This window comes from Odontesthes bonariensis, chromosome 11 (genome assembly GCF_027942865.1).
Source record: "Odontesthes bonariensis isolate fOdoBon6 chromosome 11, fOdoBon6.hap1, whole genome shotgun sequence".
In the NCBI taxonomy this organism is placed as follows: domain Eukaryota; kingdom Metazoa; phylum Chordata; class Actinopteri; order Atheriniformes; family Atherinopsidae; genus Odontesthes; species Odontesthes bonariensis.
Genome location: NC_134516.1, coordinates 35,800,355 through 35,812,717, shown reverse-complemented (window position 1 = coordinate 35,812,717; position 12,363 = coordinate 35,800,355). Strand labels below are relative to the sequence as shown.

At 43.1% G+C, this 12,363-nt stretch overlaps 1 protein-coding gene across 4 annotated transcripts in view; it reads right to left on the bottom strand.

Moving 5' to 3' along the window:
• The window catches only part of LOC142391919 (NLR family CARD domain-containing protein 3-like), a 35,997-nt gene extending 28,533 nt beyond the window's left edge, over positions 1–7,464 (bottom strand). For 3 of the 4 annotated variants that reach the window (XM_075478097.1, XM_075478100.1, XM_075478101.1), the window contains exons 1-4: positions 7,390–7,464; positions 2,585–2,720; positions 1,732–1,842; positions 1,208–1,278 (exon numbers count right to left, since the gene is read on the bottom strand). In XM_075478097.1, the coding sequence (XP_075334212.1) occupies positions 1,208–1,278; positions 1,732–1,799 (139 nt within the window). In that variant the 5' untranslated portion in view covers positions 1,800–1,842; positions 2,585–2,720; positions 7,390–7,464. Of the gene's footprint in view, positions 1–1,207; positions 1,279–1,401; positions 1,701–1,731; positions 1,843–2,584; positions 2,721–7,389 lie in introns of those variants that run through there. The other variant, XM_075478099.1, reaches the window with a different exon arrangement.
• Positions 7,465–12,363: the final 4,899 nt, after the last annotated feature.

Here is a 12,363-nt window from a genome sequence, read left to right as displayed (position 1 = left end):
GTGTCAAAGACATGAACACGAATCTCACTTTTCAGTAAATGTTGTTGAAATGTAAAACTAATGTGTGTGAATCATGACTACTTCAGGGGTCCATGTACATTTTGAAAGCTGACAGTCAGTGGTGAATGATGGCATGAACATAGCTTTCATTGTGCTTTTGTTGATCATATGGCTGTGAGGCTCAGGGAAGTGTGGAAGATTTCCCAAAAAGTGTTTCTTCCTAATATCACACACCCAAACCAAATGAGAAAATGGGACCAGGGTGTTAAACAATATTTTAATGACATAAAAGGTTGAAAGTCAAGGTATTCCAAAAATTGGGGTAAATCACAAGAAGAGTGCTTGTGATTTTATGAACCTTCCAGGCTGTCAGAGTCATTGCTGTTGTCCCTGTTTCAGATCAAAGATAACTTGATCAGAAATGGTTTGTTCTATATTTAACCAGACGGTTTTTGATGGGTGGGTCTGTTTGAAGATAAATTAAAGCTAATACTATAAAGTAGTGATGAAAATCTGAAGCATTTTCAAAATAAACACAATTATAACTAAAACATTTTTAGACTTTTGTTTCCAAAACCAAAATGAAAACTTTTATAATTTGTGCAAAGTTTATATCTATCTGCCATTAATATCCAGACAGCTGCACATAAAGATCTGAACTTAATAAGCAGCGGAGTTCGCTCTGACAGTGACCAAAAATAATGTAGAGATTCAATGACCAAATCAAAGTTCATTTTAATCTGACGTATACTCTCTGATATGAAGGCTGATGTGTTGGATCAGATATCAGCGGGATAGAACAGGCTTCTATACTTGTTTCTGGTTATTCTGGAGAAGATATCACCTAAAAACTCATTCTACATTCTGTTTAATGATGGCATCAAACCGATGGCAGGCTGCAGAGATCTTTAGATTAAAGGAATTTCAATCACATAAGACTGTTAGGCACTTATCACCATGGTTACTGGTGTTTTTCCTTACATATCAGAGTTGACTGACAGGTGAATGTGGGGTGTTGTACCCTGCCTCCTGCCCACTGCTGCAGTTGTATTAAAGGGTTTATAACGTAGTTAAAGAGTCTAACGGTCACTGCTAACTGAAGGCTGAAGGAACCACACAGAAACACCCGGAGCTGTGATTGGTCAGACTCAGTTTAAGCATCATGTGTCTTACTGGTGTCTCCATGCAGAAACTGTTGGACTCCTACCTGCTGAAGGGGGTGGAGCTGCCTGGGTTAGAGGGTCCTCCAGGTGCTCCACAGGTGTCTCCATCTTTGCTCTAAAAGAGAAAAAGAAGCCGGAAAGTTCTCTATAATGCAACGAAAACTAATAAAACTGATGCAAAAGTAAATTACTAAGAACGTAACAAGAGTGTGTGTGAAGAAGGTTTAAAATATTTCACCATAAAGCTAATCTGAGTAACTTTCAGCTTCAGTTTACTTCAGAAGCTGTCTTTCAAGAGCTGAATGCAGTCCAGACTAGTCTTGGCTCGACTGATGGTTCATATTCAGTGTTTCTGGGTTAGAAAATATGAAGCTGGTGACAGAGCTTGGTCCGGATGCAGGTTGAAGTTTAGGTCCATGTCCAGCATCATGAGAAGTTTGTTGCTGTTCTGGTCTTTAACACAACACTTAACTTTTTTTTTTTACTGTGAATAAAGGTGGTTTGGTGATGTGAGTGCTGAGCTCTGACATGGAGAAGAGTCATGGACAGTTAGAGATGGTCCTCTCACCTCTGAGCTTTGCTCTTGCTCTCATGTTCCCCACACAGAGAGGTTTTAGTGTCCTCACACTGATCCATGCTGCTGAACTTACATCAGCTCACACACACTTTCTACCTTCATCTGCAGAGGAAACACAAATCATTCATCTGCACATCAACTCAAATCCTCCTTTCCATCATTTGGGCTGTAAAAAGATCAGCTGCTGTACTTTCATCAGTCCACTAGATGGAGGCATGGAGCAGCACAGACATCATGATCCTGATGATGATGATGATGAAACATTTCCATTCACTGACACACACTGATGATCTGAACCTGCAGCATGATGATAAATCTGCTCTGAAACTCTCTGATGGGCTGAATGCAGGACTGAACTGTACATGAAGAGCTACACTGCAGATAAGTAGCAGCAGGACTCCAGAAATCCATCCTGCAGGATCACTGCAGACTCACAGGAACCACCAGGGGGCGCTCACTGCTCTCTGTTAAATATTATTTAACAATATTATCCATATTATTATATGAACCCACTGATGAGTCCACATGGTCACACCCAGAGGCTCCAGACACACCTGAATTATGATCTTTCATAAAATAACTTGAACATTCAAGTTAAACAGGGTCAGATTCCAGTCCAACAGCTCTGTCTGGATGTCATAGTTTTTTAACAGCACATTCCAGTCAGAGTTCCTCTGTTGGAGGAGAAAACAGCAGCAGACTGAGTGGGAAACATTTCATGTTGCTAACAAGCTGCAGCTCCTCATCAGCACACTGATTGTTGCTGTTTACTCTCAGCTCACATGACCAGAGGAAATCTCTCTCTGCTCGGAGACTTTGTTAAATGAATCAAAGTGTCACTTACTCAGCTTCTTCCATGAACTTCTTCCCTCTGCAGCTCTCTGCTGTCTGGACCAGGTCTGTGTAGAAGAAGAGGAAATGCTCTGCTCCTTCTCCGACATCAGTCCTCTGTGTCTGCAGGCTGCCGTCACTCTGAAACTCTGCACACCATAAAAGAGTCTTAAAGTGATCACAGGTCAGCTGCTGCAGCTTTATATGACGTTAATTCATCAATAAGTAACCTGCATAGCAAACAGTTTAAACCGAGCTGAGGCCTTCAGTCCAATCACTGATCAGCACCTGAACCATCAACAATCAAATTATACACGCTGTCCGGCCGCTTCATTAGGCACACCTTACCATTACTGAGTTGGACCATTTTTCTGCTTTCAGAGCTGCTTTAATTCTTAGTGGCGTAGCTTCAACACAGTGTTGGAAACGCTCCTGAGGTTTTGGTCCATATCGACATGATTGCAGTCGACAGACAGATCTGGTGAACTCTGTGTCATGTTCCAGAAACCAGTTTGAGACGATGTGAGCTGTGTGACACGGTGCTTCATCCTGCTGGAAGTAGCCGTCAGAAGATGGGCACACTGTGGTTAGAAAGGGATGGATGTTCATGCTGTTTATGCCAAATTCTGACCCGACCATCTGAATTCAGACCAGGCAGCGTTTTCCAATCTTCTCAGTTTCTGCTGCTGTGTGTTGACAAGTCTGCTCATTGTCCTCTGGATGGTTTCTCTTCTTCGGACCATTCTCTGTAAACCTTAGTTTAGATACTCAGAGCAGCCCGGCCCTGTTCGCTCACTTAAATCCCCTTTCTTCCCCATCCTGACGCTCGGTTTGAACTTCACCACGTCTGGATGCCTCAGTACACAGAGTTACTTCCATGTGATGAAGTGCTGATGAGCTATTTGCCTTAACAAGCAGTTGAACAGGTGAACCTCACAAAGTGAGTGTGTATAAACACTGAAGGTTCCTGTTTATGCAGCAATATTTCAGTTCAACGAGTAGCTGATTATTTCTATTTAGTTTAAGAGAAATCATTGAGTCTCCACCACAGTTACACATATCTGACGGTAAAATGACACGTCACTGCATAAGCTGTAAGAAACACCATTTAATGCTGACAGAAAGGATCAAATACAGCTGTATGTAGCAACAAATCCAGGAAAATTCAAGGTCAACATACAGAACTTATAAAAAGGACAGAAGCTGCCCAAAGTGTTCTCCTGTCCAGAAAAAGTTACAACCAAACAAAAAGCTCTCAAATGAAGCAGGAACACCTCAGTTTGATCCGTTCCCGCTGCTCTTTTCTGCTTAGGAAGGTTCCTAAGTGAGTAAATAACCTGCAAATATCAGCAGCAGCCATGATAAGAGCTGGTTGAAGCCTCTCAATGCTTCCTTCATTATCTCCTCATGAAAAGGAAACAATGACAGGACGGAGATCAACTGATTTAACGTCTGAACCAGAAACTGACTGATATGCTGTTAATAAAAGAACCTTCTACCCTGGGAAGGTTCCATCTTTGTCTGTAGGTTCCATCTTATGTTTAAAAGTACAAATAAAATGTCCCTGATAACAACTTTAATGAAACATTTTAACTTTTAGTTGAATTCAACAAACCAAAAGAAACAAAGATGAAGAATTGTTACTGACATATAAAGGGAAGGAAAAAGCTGAATAAAACATCACAAACTGATCCATAAAGTAGACAGAACACCTGAATCTACTTCATTTCATAATGAGACAATATTAGTGGATTATATGTTCCATCAGAGCTGCACACAGCTTCATAACTGACTACAGTCAGACACATTTTAACTGTTATTTTATTCTGAAAGGGGACACAGGAAGCAGCAGGAAGCTGCTGTGTCTGACTGTAATGGAGGAGCTGACACTTTGACTCTATGAAGATCAGTTCTTCATGTAGAAAACAAACATCATCAGCAGATCATCGTGTTCTTTGATTCCAGTTCATCAATAATCTGAGAATCATGCAGATTTGTCTTAAAACTCAAAAGTGATCAAAGTTTGTCCTGAAATAAGAAGTGAACATGTTCCCCAAACATTACAGAGCAGAAACAAACAGCTCACAGGTTCCAGGCAACCGTCCTGTTGTCACCAGAGAGTCAAAGCAGAGAAAATGTTCAGAAATAATATTGTTATGAATGAAATGCATGCATGTAACAGTCCCTTGTTTTGTAGAATCTGTCAGATAATCTATAAATGATCATATTTATGATTTCATGCGTTTTCAATACATTGAAACATTGTTAATAAAAACATATTTATTGTAACATTTGGTTTAATTACACCATTATCACTAATATGTTACATGATCTATCTTCCATTTTTGTTATTTACTTTAAAATGCTTCTGCAAAGCTGTGGCAGTTCCGGTTGCCACCGGAAGTGCCGTACAGCTCAGGCCGCATTCAGAGGCTGGGCGTCCACTATTCCGGCACGTCAACGTAACTCGCCGGATTGGATGCCTAGTTGTCGCCGTGTTGCTACTACAGTGGGTGTGTACAGAGGGGCGTGTGAAATGGCTCCGGGGGAAAGTAAATAACTTGTGATTTTAACCAACCGAAGTTTCTCCCTCTAAAAATTTGAGTTTTGGAGGGAAATGAATGTGTATAAATCGTCAGCAATGGAACATTATTTCATATTGTACCATGGATCCGGATCTGCGAGCGAGGAGAGCTGCTATTGAGCTGCTGCTGCTGCGACACAGGAGAACACATGAACTACTGTCATTGGATAACGGTAGGCGTCCACTATTCCGGCACGTCAAGCCGTATCCAACGCATTCAGTTCATTTTCAATGAAATCCGGCCGATCGTTGTCGCCGTGCTCGCAAAGCATGCTGGGATTCCGGCACGGCGAGCGGCGGACCTGCGGCACGTCAAAAAGTTGGGCTCGGCCAAACTTTACGCAAATTTGCCACGGCACACGGAGTGCGTTATCCAATGACAGTAGATCATGTGTTCTCCCGTGTCGCAGCAGCAGCAGCAGCACAGCAGCTCTCCTCGCTCGCAGATCCACAGCCATGGTGAAATACGAAATAATGTTCCATTGCTGACGATTTATACACATTAATTTCCCTCCAAAACTCCAATTTTTAGAGGGAGAAACTTCGGTTGGTTAAAATCACAAGTTATTTACTTTCCCCCGGAGCCATTCTACACGCCCCACACACCCACTGTAGTAGCAACACGGCGACAACTAGGCATCCAATCCGGCGAGTTACGTTGACGTGCCGGAATAGTGGACGCCTAGCCTAAGGCGTCCACTATTCCGGCACGTCAAGCCGTATCCAACGCATTCAGTTCATTTTCAATGAAATCCGGCCGATCGTTGTCGCCGTGCTCGCAAAGCATGCTGGGATTCCGGCACGGCGAGCGGCGGACCTGCGGCACGTCAAAAAGTTGGGCTCGGCCAAACTTTACGCAAATTTGCCACGGCAGACGGAGTGCGTTATCCAATGACAGTAGATCATGTGATCTCCTGTGTCGCAGCAGGAGCAGCAGCACAGCAGCTCTCCTCGCTCACAGATCCGGATCCATGGTACAATATGAAATAATGTTCCATTGCTGACGATTTATACACATTCATTTCCCTCCAAAACTCAAATTTTTAGAGGGAGAAACTTCGGTTGGTTAAAATCACAAGTTATTTACTTTCCCCCGGAGCCATTCTACACGCCCCACACACCCACTGTAGTAGCAACACGGCGACAACTAGGCATCCAATCCGGCGAGTTACGTTGACGTGCCGGAATAGTGGACGCCTAGCCTGACGCACTCCGTCTGCCGTGGCAAATTTGCATAAAGTTTGGCCGAGCCCAACTTTTTGACGTGCCGCAGGTCCGCCGCTCGCCGTGCCGGAATCCCAGCATGCTTTGCGAGCACGGCGACAACGATCGGCCGGATTTCATTGAAAATGAATTGAATGCGTTGGATACGGCTTGACGTGCCGGAATAGTGGACGCCTACCGTCAGAGGCTGGGCGTCCACTATTCCGGCACGTCAACGTAACTCGCCGGATTGGATGCCTAGTTGTCGCCGTGTTGCTTCTACAGTGGGTGTGTGGGGTGTGTAGAATGGCTCCGGGGGAAAGTAAATAACTTGTGATTTTAACCAACCGAAGTTTCTCCCTCTAAAAATTTGAGTTTTGGAGGGAAATGAATGTGTATAAATCGTCAGCAATGGAACATTATTTCGTATTTCACCATGGCTGTGGATCTGTGAGCGAGGAGAGCTGCTGTGCTGTTGCTCCTGCTGCGACACAGACACATGATCTACTGTCATTGGATAACGCACTCCGTCTGCCGTGGCAAATTTGCATAAAGTTTGGCCGAGCCCAACTTTTTGACGTGCCGCAGGTCCGCCGCTCGCCGTGCCGGAATCCCAGCATGCTTTGCTAGCACGGCGACAACGATCGGCCGGATTTCATTGAAAATGAATTGAATGCGTTGGATACGGCTTGACGTGCCGGAATAGTGGACGCCTACAGCGGGAGAGCAGCGACTCATCTCCGCCTGAACGCGCTGAAAAAACGCAGGCACAAATGGCAGCTGTACAGTAACAACGACTCCGTGTTTAAACCTGGACCACCAGTCTAGTCTGCTGCTGCTCTTATTCCACATATTGTACTCACACAGTAACACAACATGGCGGACATTAGAACTACACGGTAAACTACAGTTTTACAGTTACAGCAGGGAATCAACAGAAAGGAGGACGCGGTATATTATGGCTGTTTCTGCTGGAACTAAGCGGCCAACAGCAGATATTATTATCAAACATTAAGAAGAGCTTTTATTACCTTCAGACAGAGAATTTCACGGAGCAAATAATCTGCGTCACAAAAAGGGAAGTTTAGTTTCGTTCTCCACTCTAAAGACACACCCAGAGGCGTTGCGAATCCATACAACAGAAAGTTCAAGAGCAGAGTTAGTATTAAAAGCAAGTGTTTACTTCCAGCATATGAATTTATCAAAATTATTCTATAAAATTATACCAAGAAAACGGAGCTTTTCCTGATAAGTTCAGGAAACTTTAGTGATATTAAGTAACTTCCCTCAAACAGATCGGTCAACATGTCTTGTACTGAAGTTACTGAATAAAGTCTGATATTATATTCAAAGTTTACTTTCATAAACTAAAAAGAGGTTGAGAAACAGTCAATTCAAAGTCATTATAGATTCACTTGCTGTGTCTTTAAAGTTTACTGCTCATACACAGAAGGAGGCCTGAAGAAATATTTTAATAGATTAAATGATGGACCCCGTACAGTTTAGTCCCCAGAATGACCGAGATTACACATTTACAAGCACATAACTTGTTACTTAATATTAGTTTACTTCTTTTACAAATACTACTTGGAGAATATAGTTAAACTTAAGTTGTACTTAAACACACTGACAAACAGACTGTTAAAGCTGTTTCTCTTGGTTTCTGTGGTGTGTGACTTCCTCTCAGGAACACAGTCACAGCACGCTCACACATGTGACATTATGAACAGAGAAGGAATATTTCTGTGAAACTGTAATGCTGTAACGGATCAAATACAGGTGCAGATGAACAGGTTTGCATTGTAATCGCACATGATATTCAATACACACATACAGCAATCTGTTGTATATTTTGAACTGGGTGTGGACTGTGCTTTTAAAATGGCTTCATTTTTTATATGCTGCTGCTGAATTCTGCACCGTCACTTTAACTTAACCATCATGCTGTCACTTTACTGCATCCTTCTGCACTGCTTATGTGTCTTACTCAGGCCTTACGCCTATGTACATATTATTCATACCACATGCAGCTCTTAGCACATGTAATCTGCATTCTTTAGGTCCATGTCCAGCATCATGAGAAGTCTGTTGCTGTTCTGGTCTTAAATTGTTTTTCCTGTGAATAAAGGTGGTTTGGTGATGTGAGTGCTGAGCTCTGACATGGAGAAGAGTCACGGACAGTTAGAGATGGTCCTCTCACCTCTGAGCTTTGCTCGGGCTCTCCTGTTCCCCACACAGAGAGGTTTTAGTGTCCTCACACTGATCCATGCTGCTGAACTCTCATCAGCTCACACACACTTTCTACCTTCATCTGCAGAGGAAACACAAATCATTCATCTGCACATAAATTCCACTCATTTCACTCCTGAACAGTTCTCTGCTTTCTGCAGGGCGGTCTTTGCATCAGAACAGGTGTGTTCATTTGTGCTCTGATGTTCATCAGCTCAGGATCCACAGTGACATGAACTCTGTGAGAACAGACCACCATACTGGCAGTCAGGGAGGAGAGGATGGGATAAACTGGATCCAGTGTTGGCTTTGTGTCAGTCTCTAATCTCAGTCTATATTTTGCTCTGATTTTCATGCTGATGACCAGTTTTGATCTCAGTAGAATAAACAAAGATGTCATTTTAAGTCTAAGACAAAGGTGTTTTTAGCACACTGGGTGGAAAGTTTCCCCAGAGCTTTAAGTGTGTTTCACTGCTCCTTTTGTCTTGTGTCAAACCTTCAAACTAAAGGTGTATTTCTCTCTTCCTACCAGCAGAAGCAGGTTTTAAACATGAAACAGCAGCACAGTGAGCCTCAGAGCTTCATCATCAACACTTCAGCCACAACAAGCTTTGTGTGTTTTACCTTTGTCTTTCTGAATATTTCATCATTTCACCTGGTGTTTCATGCTGTTGCCTCAAACAGCCCAAATGTAGTGTGGTGTGGACATAATTTATGCTCTTATGCTGCTGACTGTAAAGAAAGACTTTACTGCTCTTTTATTCTGAAATGTTCCCTTCAAAGACTCAGAAGTGTCTCCACAGTGATGCCTGCAGGATGAGCTGAGAAAGTCTGAAGCTGTTGATGCGGTTCAGCATGTTCCTTAGCCCCCTGGGATCTAACTGTGTTTCCATCAGCTGCTTTGGGCTGAGTAAAGTAGTGTGCGTGCTGTGGTCAGCAGGTGGCGCTACAGGCTACTATCCAGATAAACAGAGTATTGGTGGCTCACTGGAAACTAAACCCGAAGGAAGAAAACACAAGAAAAACCCGAGAAACATGGAGAGAGATCTGCAAGAACCCTTTTAAACTGCTGGGATTCTTCTTTTATATCAGTGTTGGTCATGCTTATTGTGTCAAACAGCTGATTGATCATGTGATCAGTCATGTGGGGAAGCTGTTTAGAAATGATTCACAAAAGCTGTTTTCCACAGCTAAAGGGAACAAAACTTTATTGTAATTTTCTGTTTGGTTTTAATGTGTTTGGTGGTTCAGATGGTGGATAAAGAGCAGAAATAATGAAAATCTGGGCCCTCTGAGGGCAGAAGCTCAGACAGTACATGTTCAGGAGTCCATCAGGACATCCGCCTCCCCTCCCAGAGGAGATTCATGTTATAATAACACAGAAACAAGTGATGGCCTTTATCCAATAAAAGCTACTGAACTGTTTCACTTGTATTTTGTTTTTAATACATTTTTAAAGGGTGGATATAACAAAAAAAGACAAACATTCAGAAGCACAGCTGCTTGTCTCTGCAGGCAGATATACTTTACAGGCCACAACGAGCAAAAAAACATCACTCAGCAGCGACATCTGATAGCCTGAGGTGTCAATAATTAATCTATTCTGAGCAGCTCACAAGTGACTTCATAAAACTGAGCCCATCATGGAAACTTCCAGGAATGGGTGTGACTAAATCCCACAGTTAGATAAACTAAAAACGGTCAGCGTTCATAGGTCGCATTTATTTCTGTGTTATCTTTGGAGGAAGCAGAATTTCATTTATTACCTGTAATTCTGGCCTGCTGTGGGAGGACAAGGCGTCTGTAAAGTGCCACACATATCTGTAATGGTGAATGATGAATAATTAGCCGTAATAATAAAAGGTGGCTTTAAAAGTCCTGAATTTGAGGAGCTGAAGGGGTGAATAGCTCTGTATTCACAAGTTTTCTTTTTCGGTATTATTTCTCATTTGTTTCACAATAAGAAATATTTACATCTTCAAGGTTTTTTGGGCATGTTATGTAAATTATGCTGATCTGAATACTGTGTCGTGCCAAACACATTCGCTTTTCCAAGGGAAGTGCTCACATTTCTGTCATCACATTTGCCCAGAATCCTTCCTGCAGCCGACAGCTTCAAACAGTTAAACACGGTGATGGGTGAGGACTGACCTCCTGCTCTGAATCTGCTGTGTGCACAGTTCCCTTTCATCATGTCATTAGTTACTGGCTCTTCCTGCTCAGTCTCTTCTTCTCTCTTTAGTTATTTTGTTGTGTCCCGTTACTGTCCCATCCATGTAGGCAGAACTCAGTCCTAATGTCGGTAAGGCTCACAGTGATGGAACAGAATAGGTCTGTTCGCTGATAATCAGCCTAAAATATACCAAAAATCAGGCTTTAAACTGGGATTTGTTCTGTGCAGGAGCTCTGGAGCTTTAGTGCTGCTCCAGATGCACCAGATGTGTGCAGGTAGGCTAAAAACATCTGTCATCATGTGACAAACTGTGAACACATCAAGGTGACATCTCTCTGGTCTGCACAGCAATCAGAGTCATCCTGGATGCAGCTGTCTGTGTGTAAAACTGATACTAATAAACTGTTAAGTCCTCTCTCCTGTGTTCATGCATCAGCTCCAACAGTGGTGTTGTCATGGTGATGATGGGATGAGACATGAGTACCACAGTTTGTCATATTTACAGTAAACTGGAGTGGATTTATCTTGATTTATCTATTGTCAGGAACAACTAAATAAAACTAAATTATAAAAAGATCAGGTTGAAATTATGACCTTTGTGTTGTTAAGGTCGGTTACAAAAATAAGATGATAAAGCAATAATTGGAGCCACAGCTGACATCATAAGTGCAGTGTCAGCAACACACTGACAGCAGCTCCTCTCCTCATCATGTGAGCTTCAGGGGATTCTCACTTTGCCTTGTTATCCAGTGTACCTGCACACAAACAGAACAAGCAAAGACGGGCATGTCCACACATGGGAGGTCGGTTCAGTATAGAGCTGGTGACCTGCAGAGGGCACATCTCCAATGTGCAGCACGCAGAGATGAAACGAAGATTTACAGTGGGAGAAGTTCTGGATAATATTTTGGGTGAAAATGAGAGAGAGCACACAGAGCAGCGTGGAGCTGGAGATACGGATGAGCAGGTTTCTGAGGAGGAAGACAAAGTGGAATATCATCCAGAAGTCCCTCATCTGATGAGTCTGATGAGGAGGTCACCGGTGCTGAAGCTGCTCCCGCTGAAAGTCCAAACATGGTCAGATCTGCTGGAGCTCAGGAGCTCCTGATGTACATGACGGCAGGGCAGCGGCTGCAGACGCCGTCAGAATGACCCCTGGAATCACAAGGTGTGCTGTGACCAGAACCAGTGACATCAGCACATGTTTGGAGCTGTTTATGCCATTGACACTAAAAAGAGTCATCGTTGCTGTGACAAACCTTTAAGGAAAAAGGTCCATGGCAGCATGTGGAAAGACATTAATGAGGAATACCTGGATGCTTATATTGGTGTTCTTCTTCTTTTTGCTGGAGTGTACAGATCCTGCAATGAGGCCACTGATCGTCTCTGGGAAGCTTCGACATGCAGAAATATTTTCCGAGCAACGACATCACTTCAGACCTTTCAAATGATATCAAGAGTCCCAGAGCGAGATCTGACAGGCCTGCTCCCATCAGGGATGTCTGGGGCAGATGGGTGCAGCTACTTCCACTGATGTTCAACCCGGGGCAGAAGGTCACAGCGGATGAACGTCTTCTCCCTTTCAGAGGAAGATGCCCTTTCT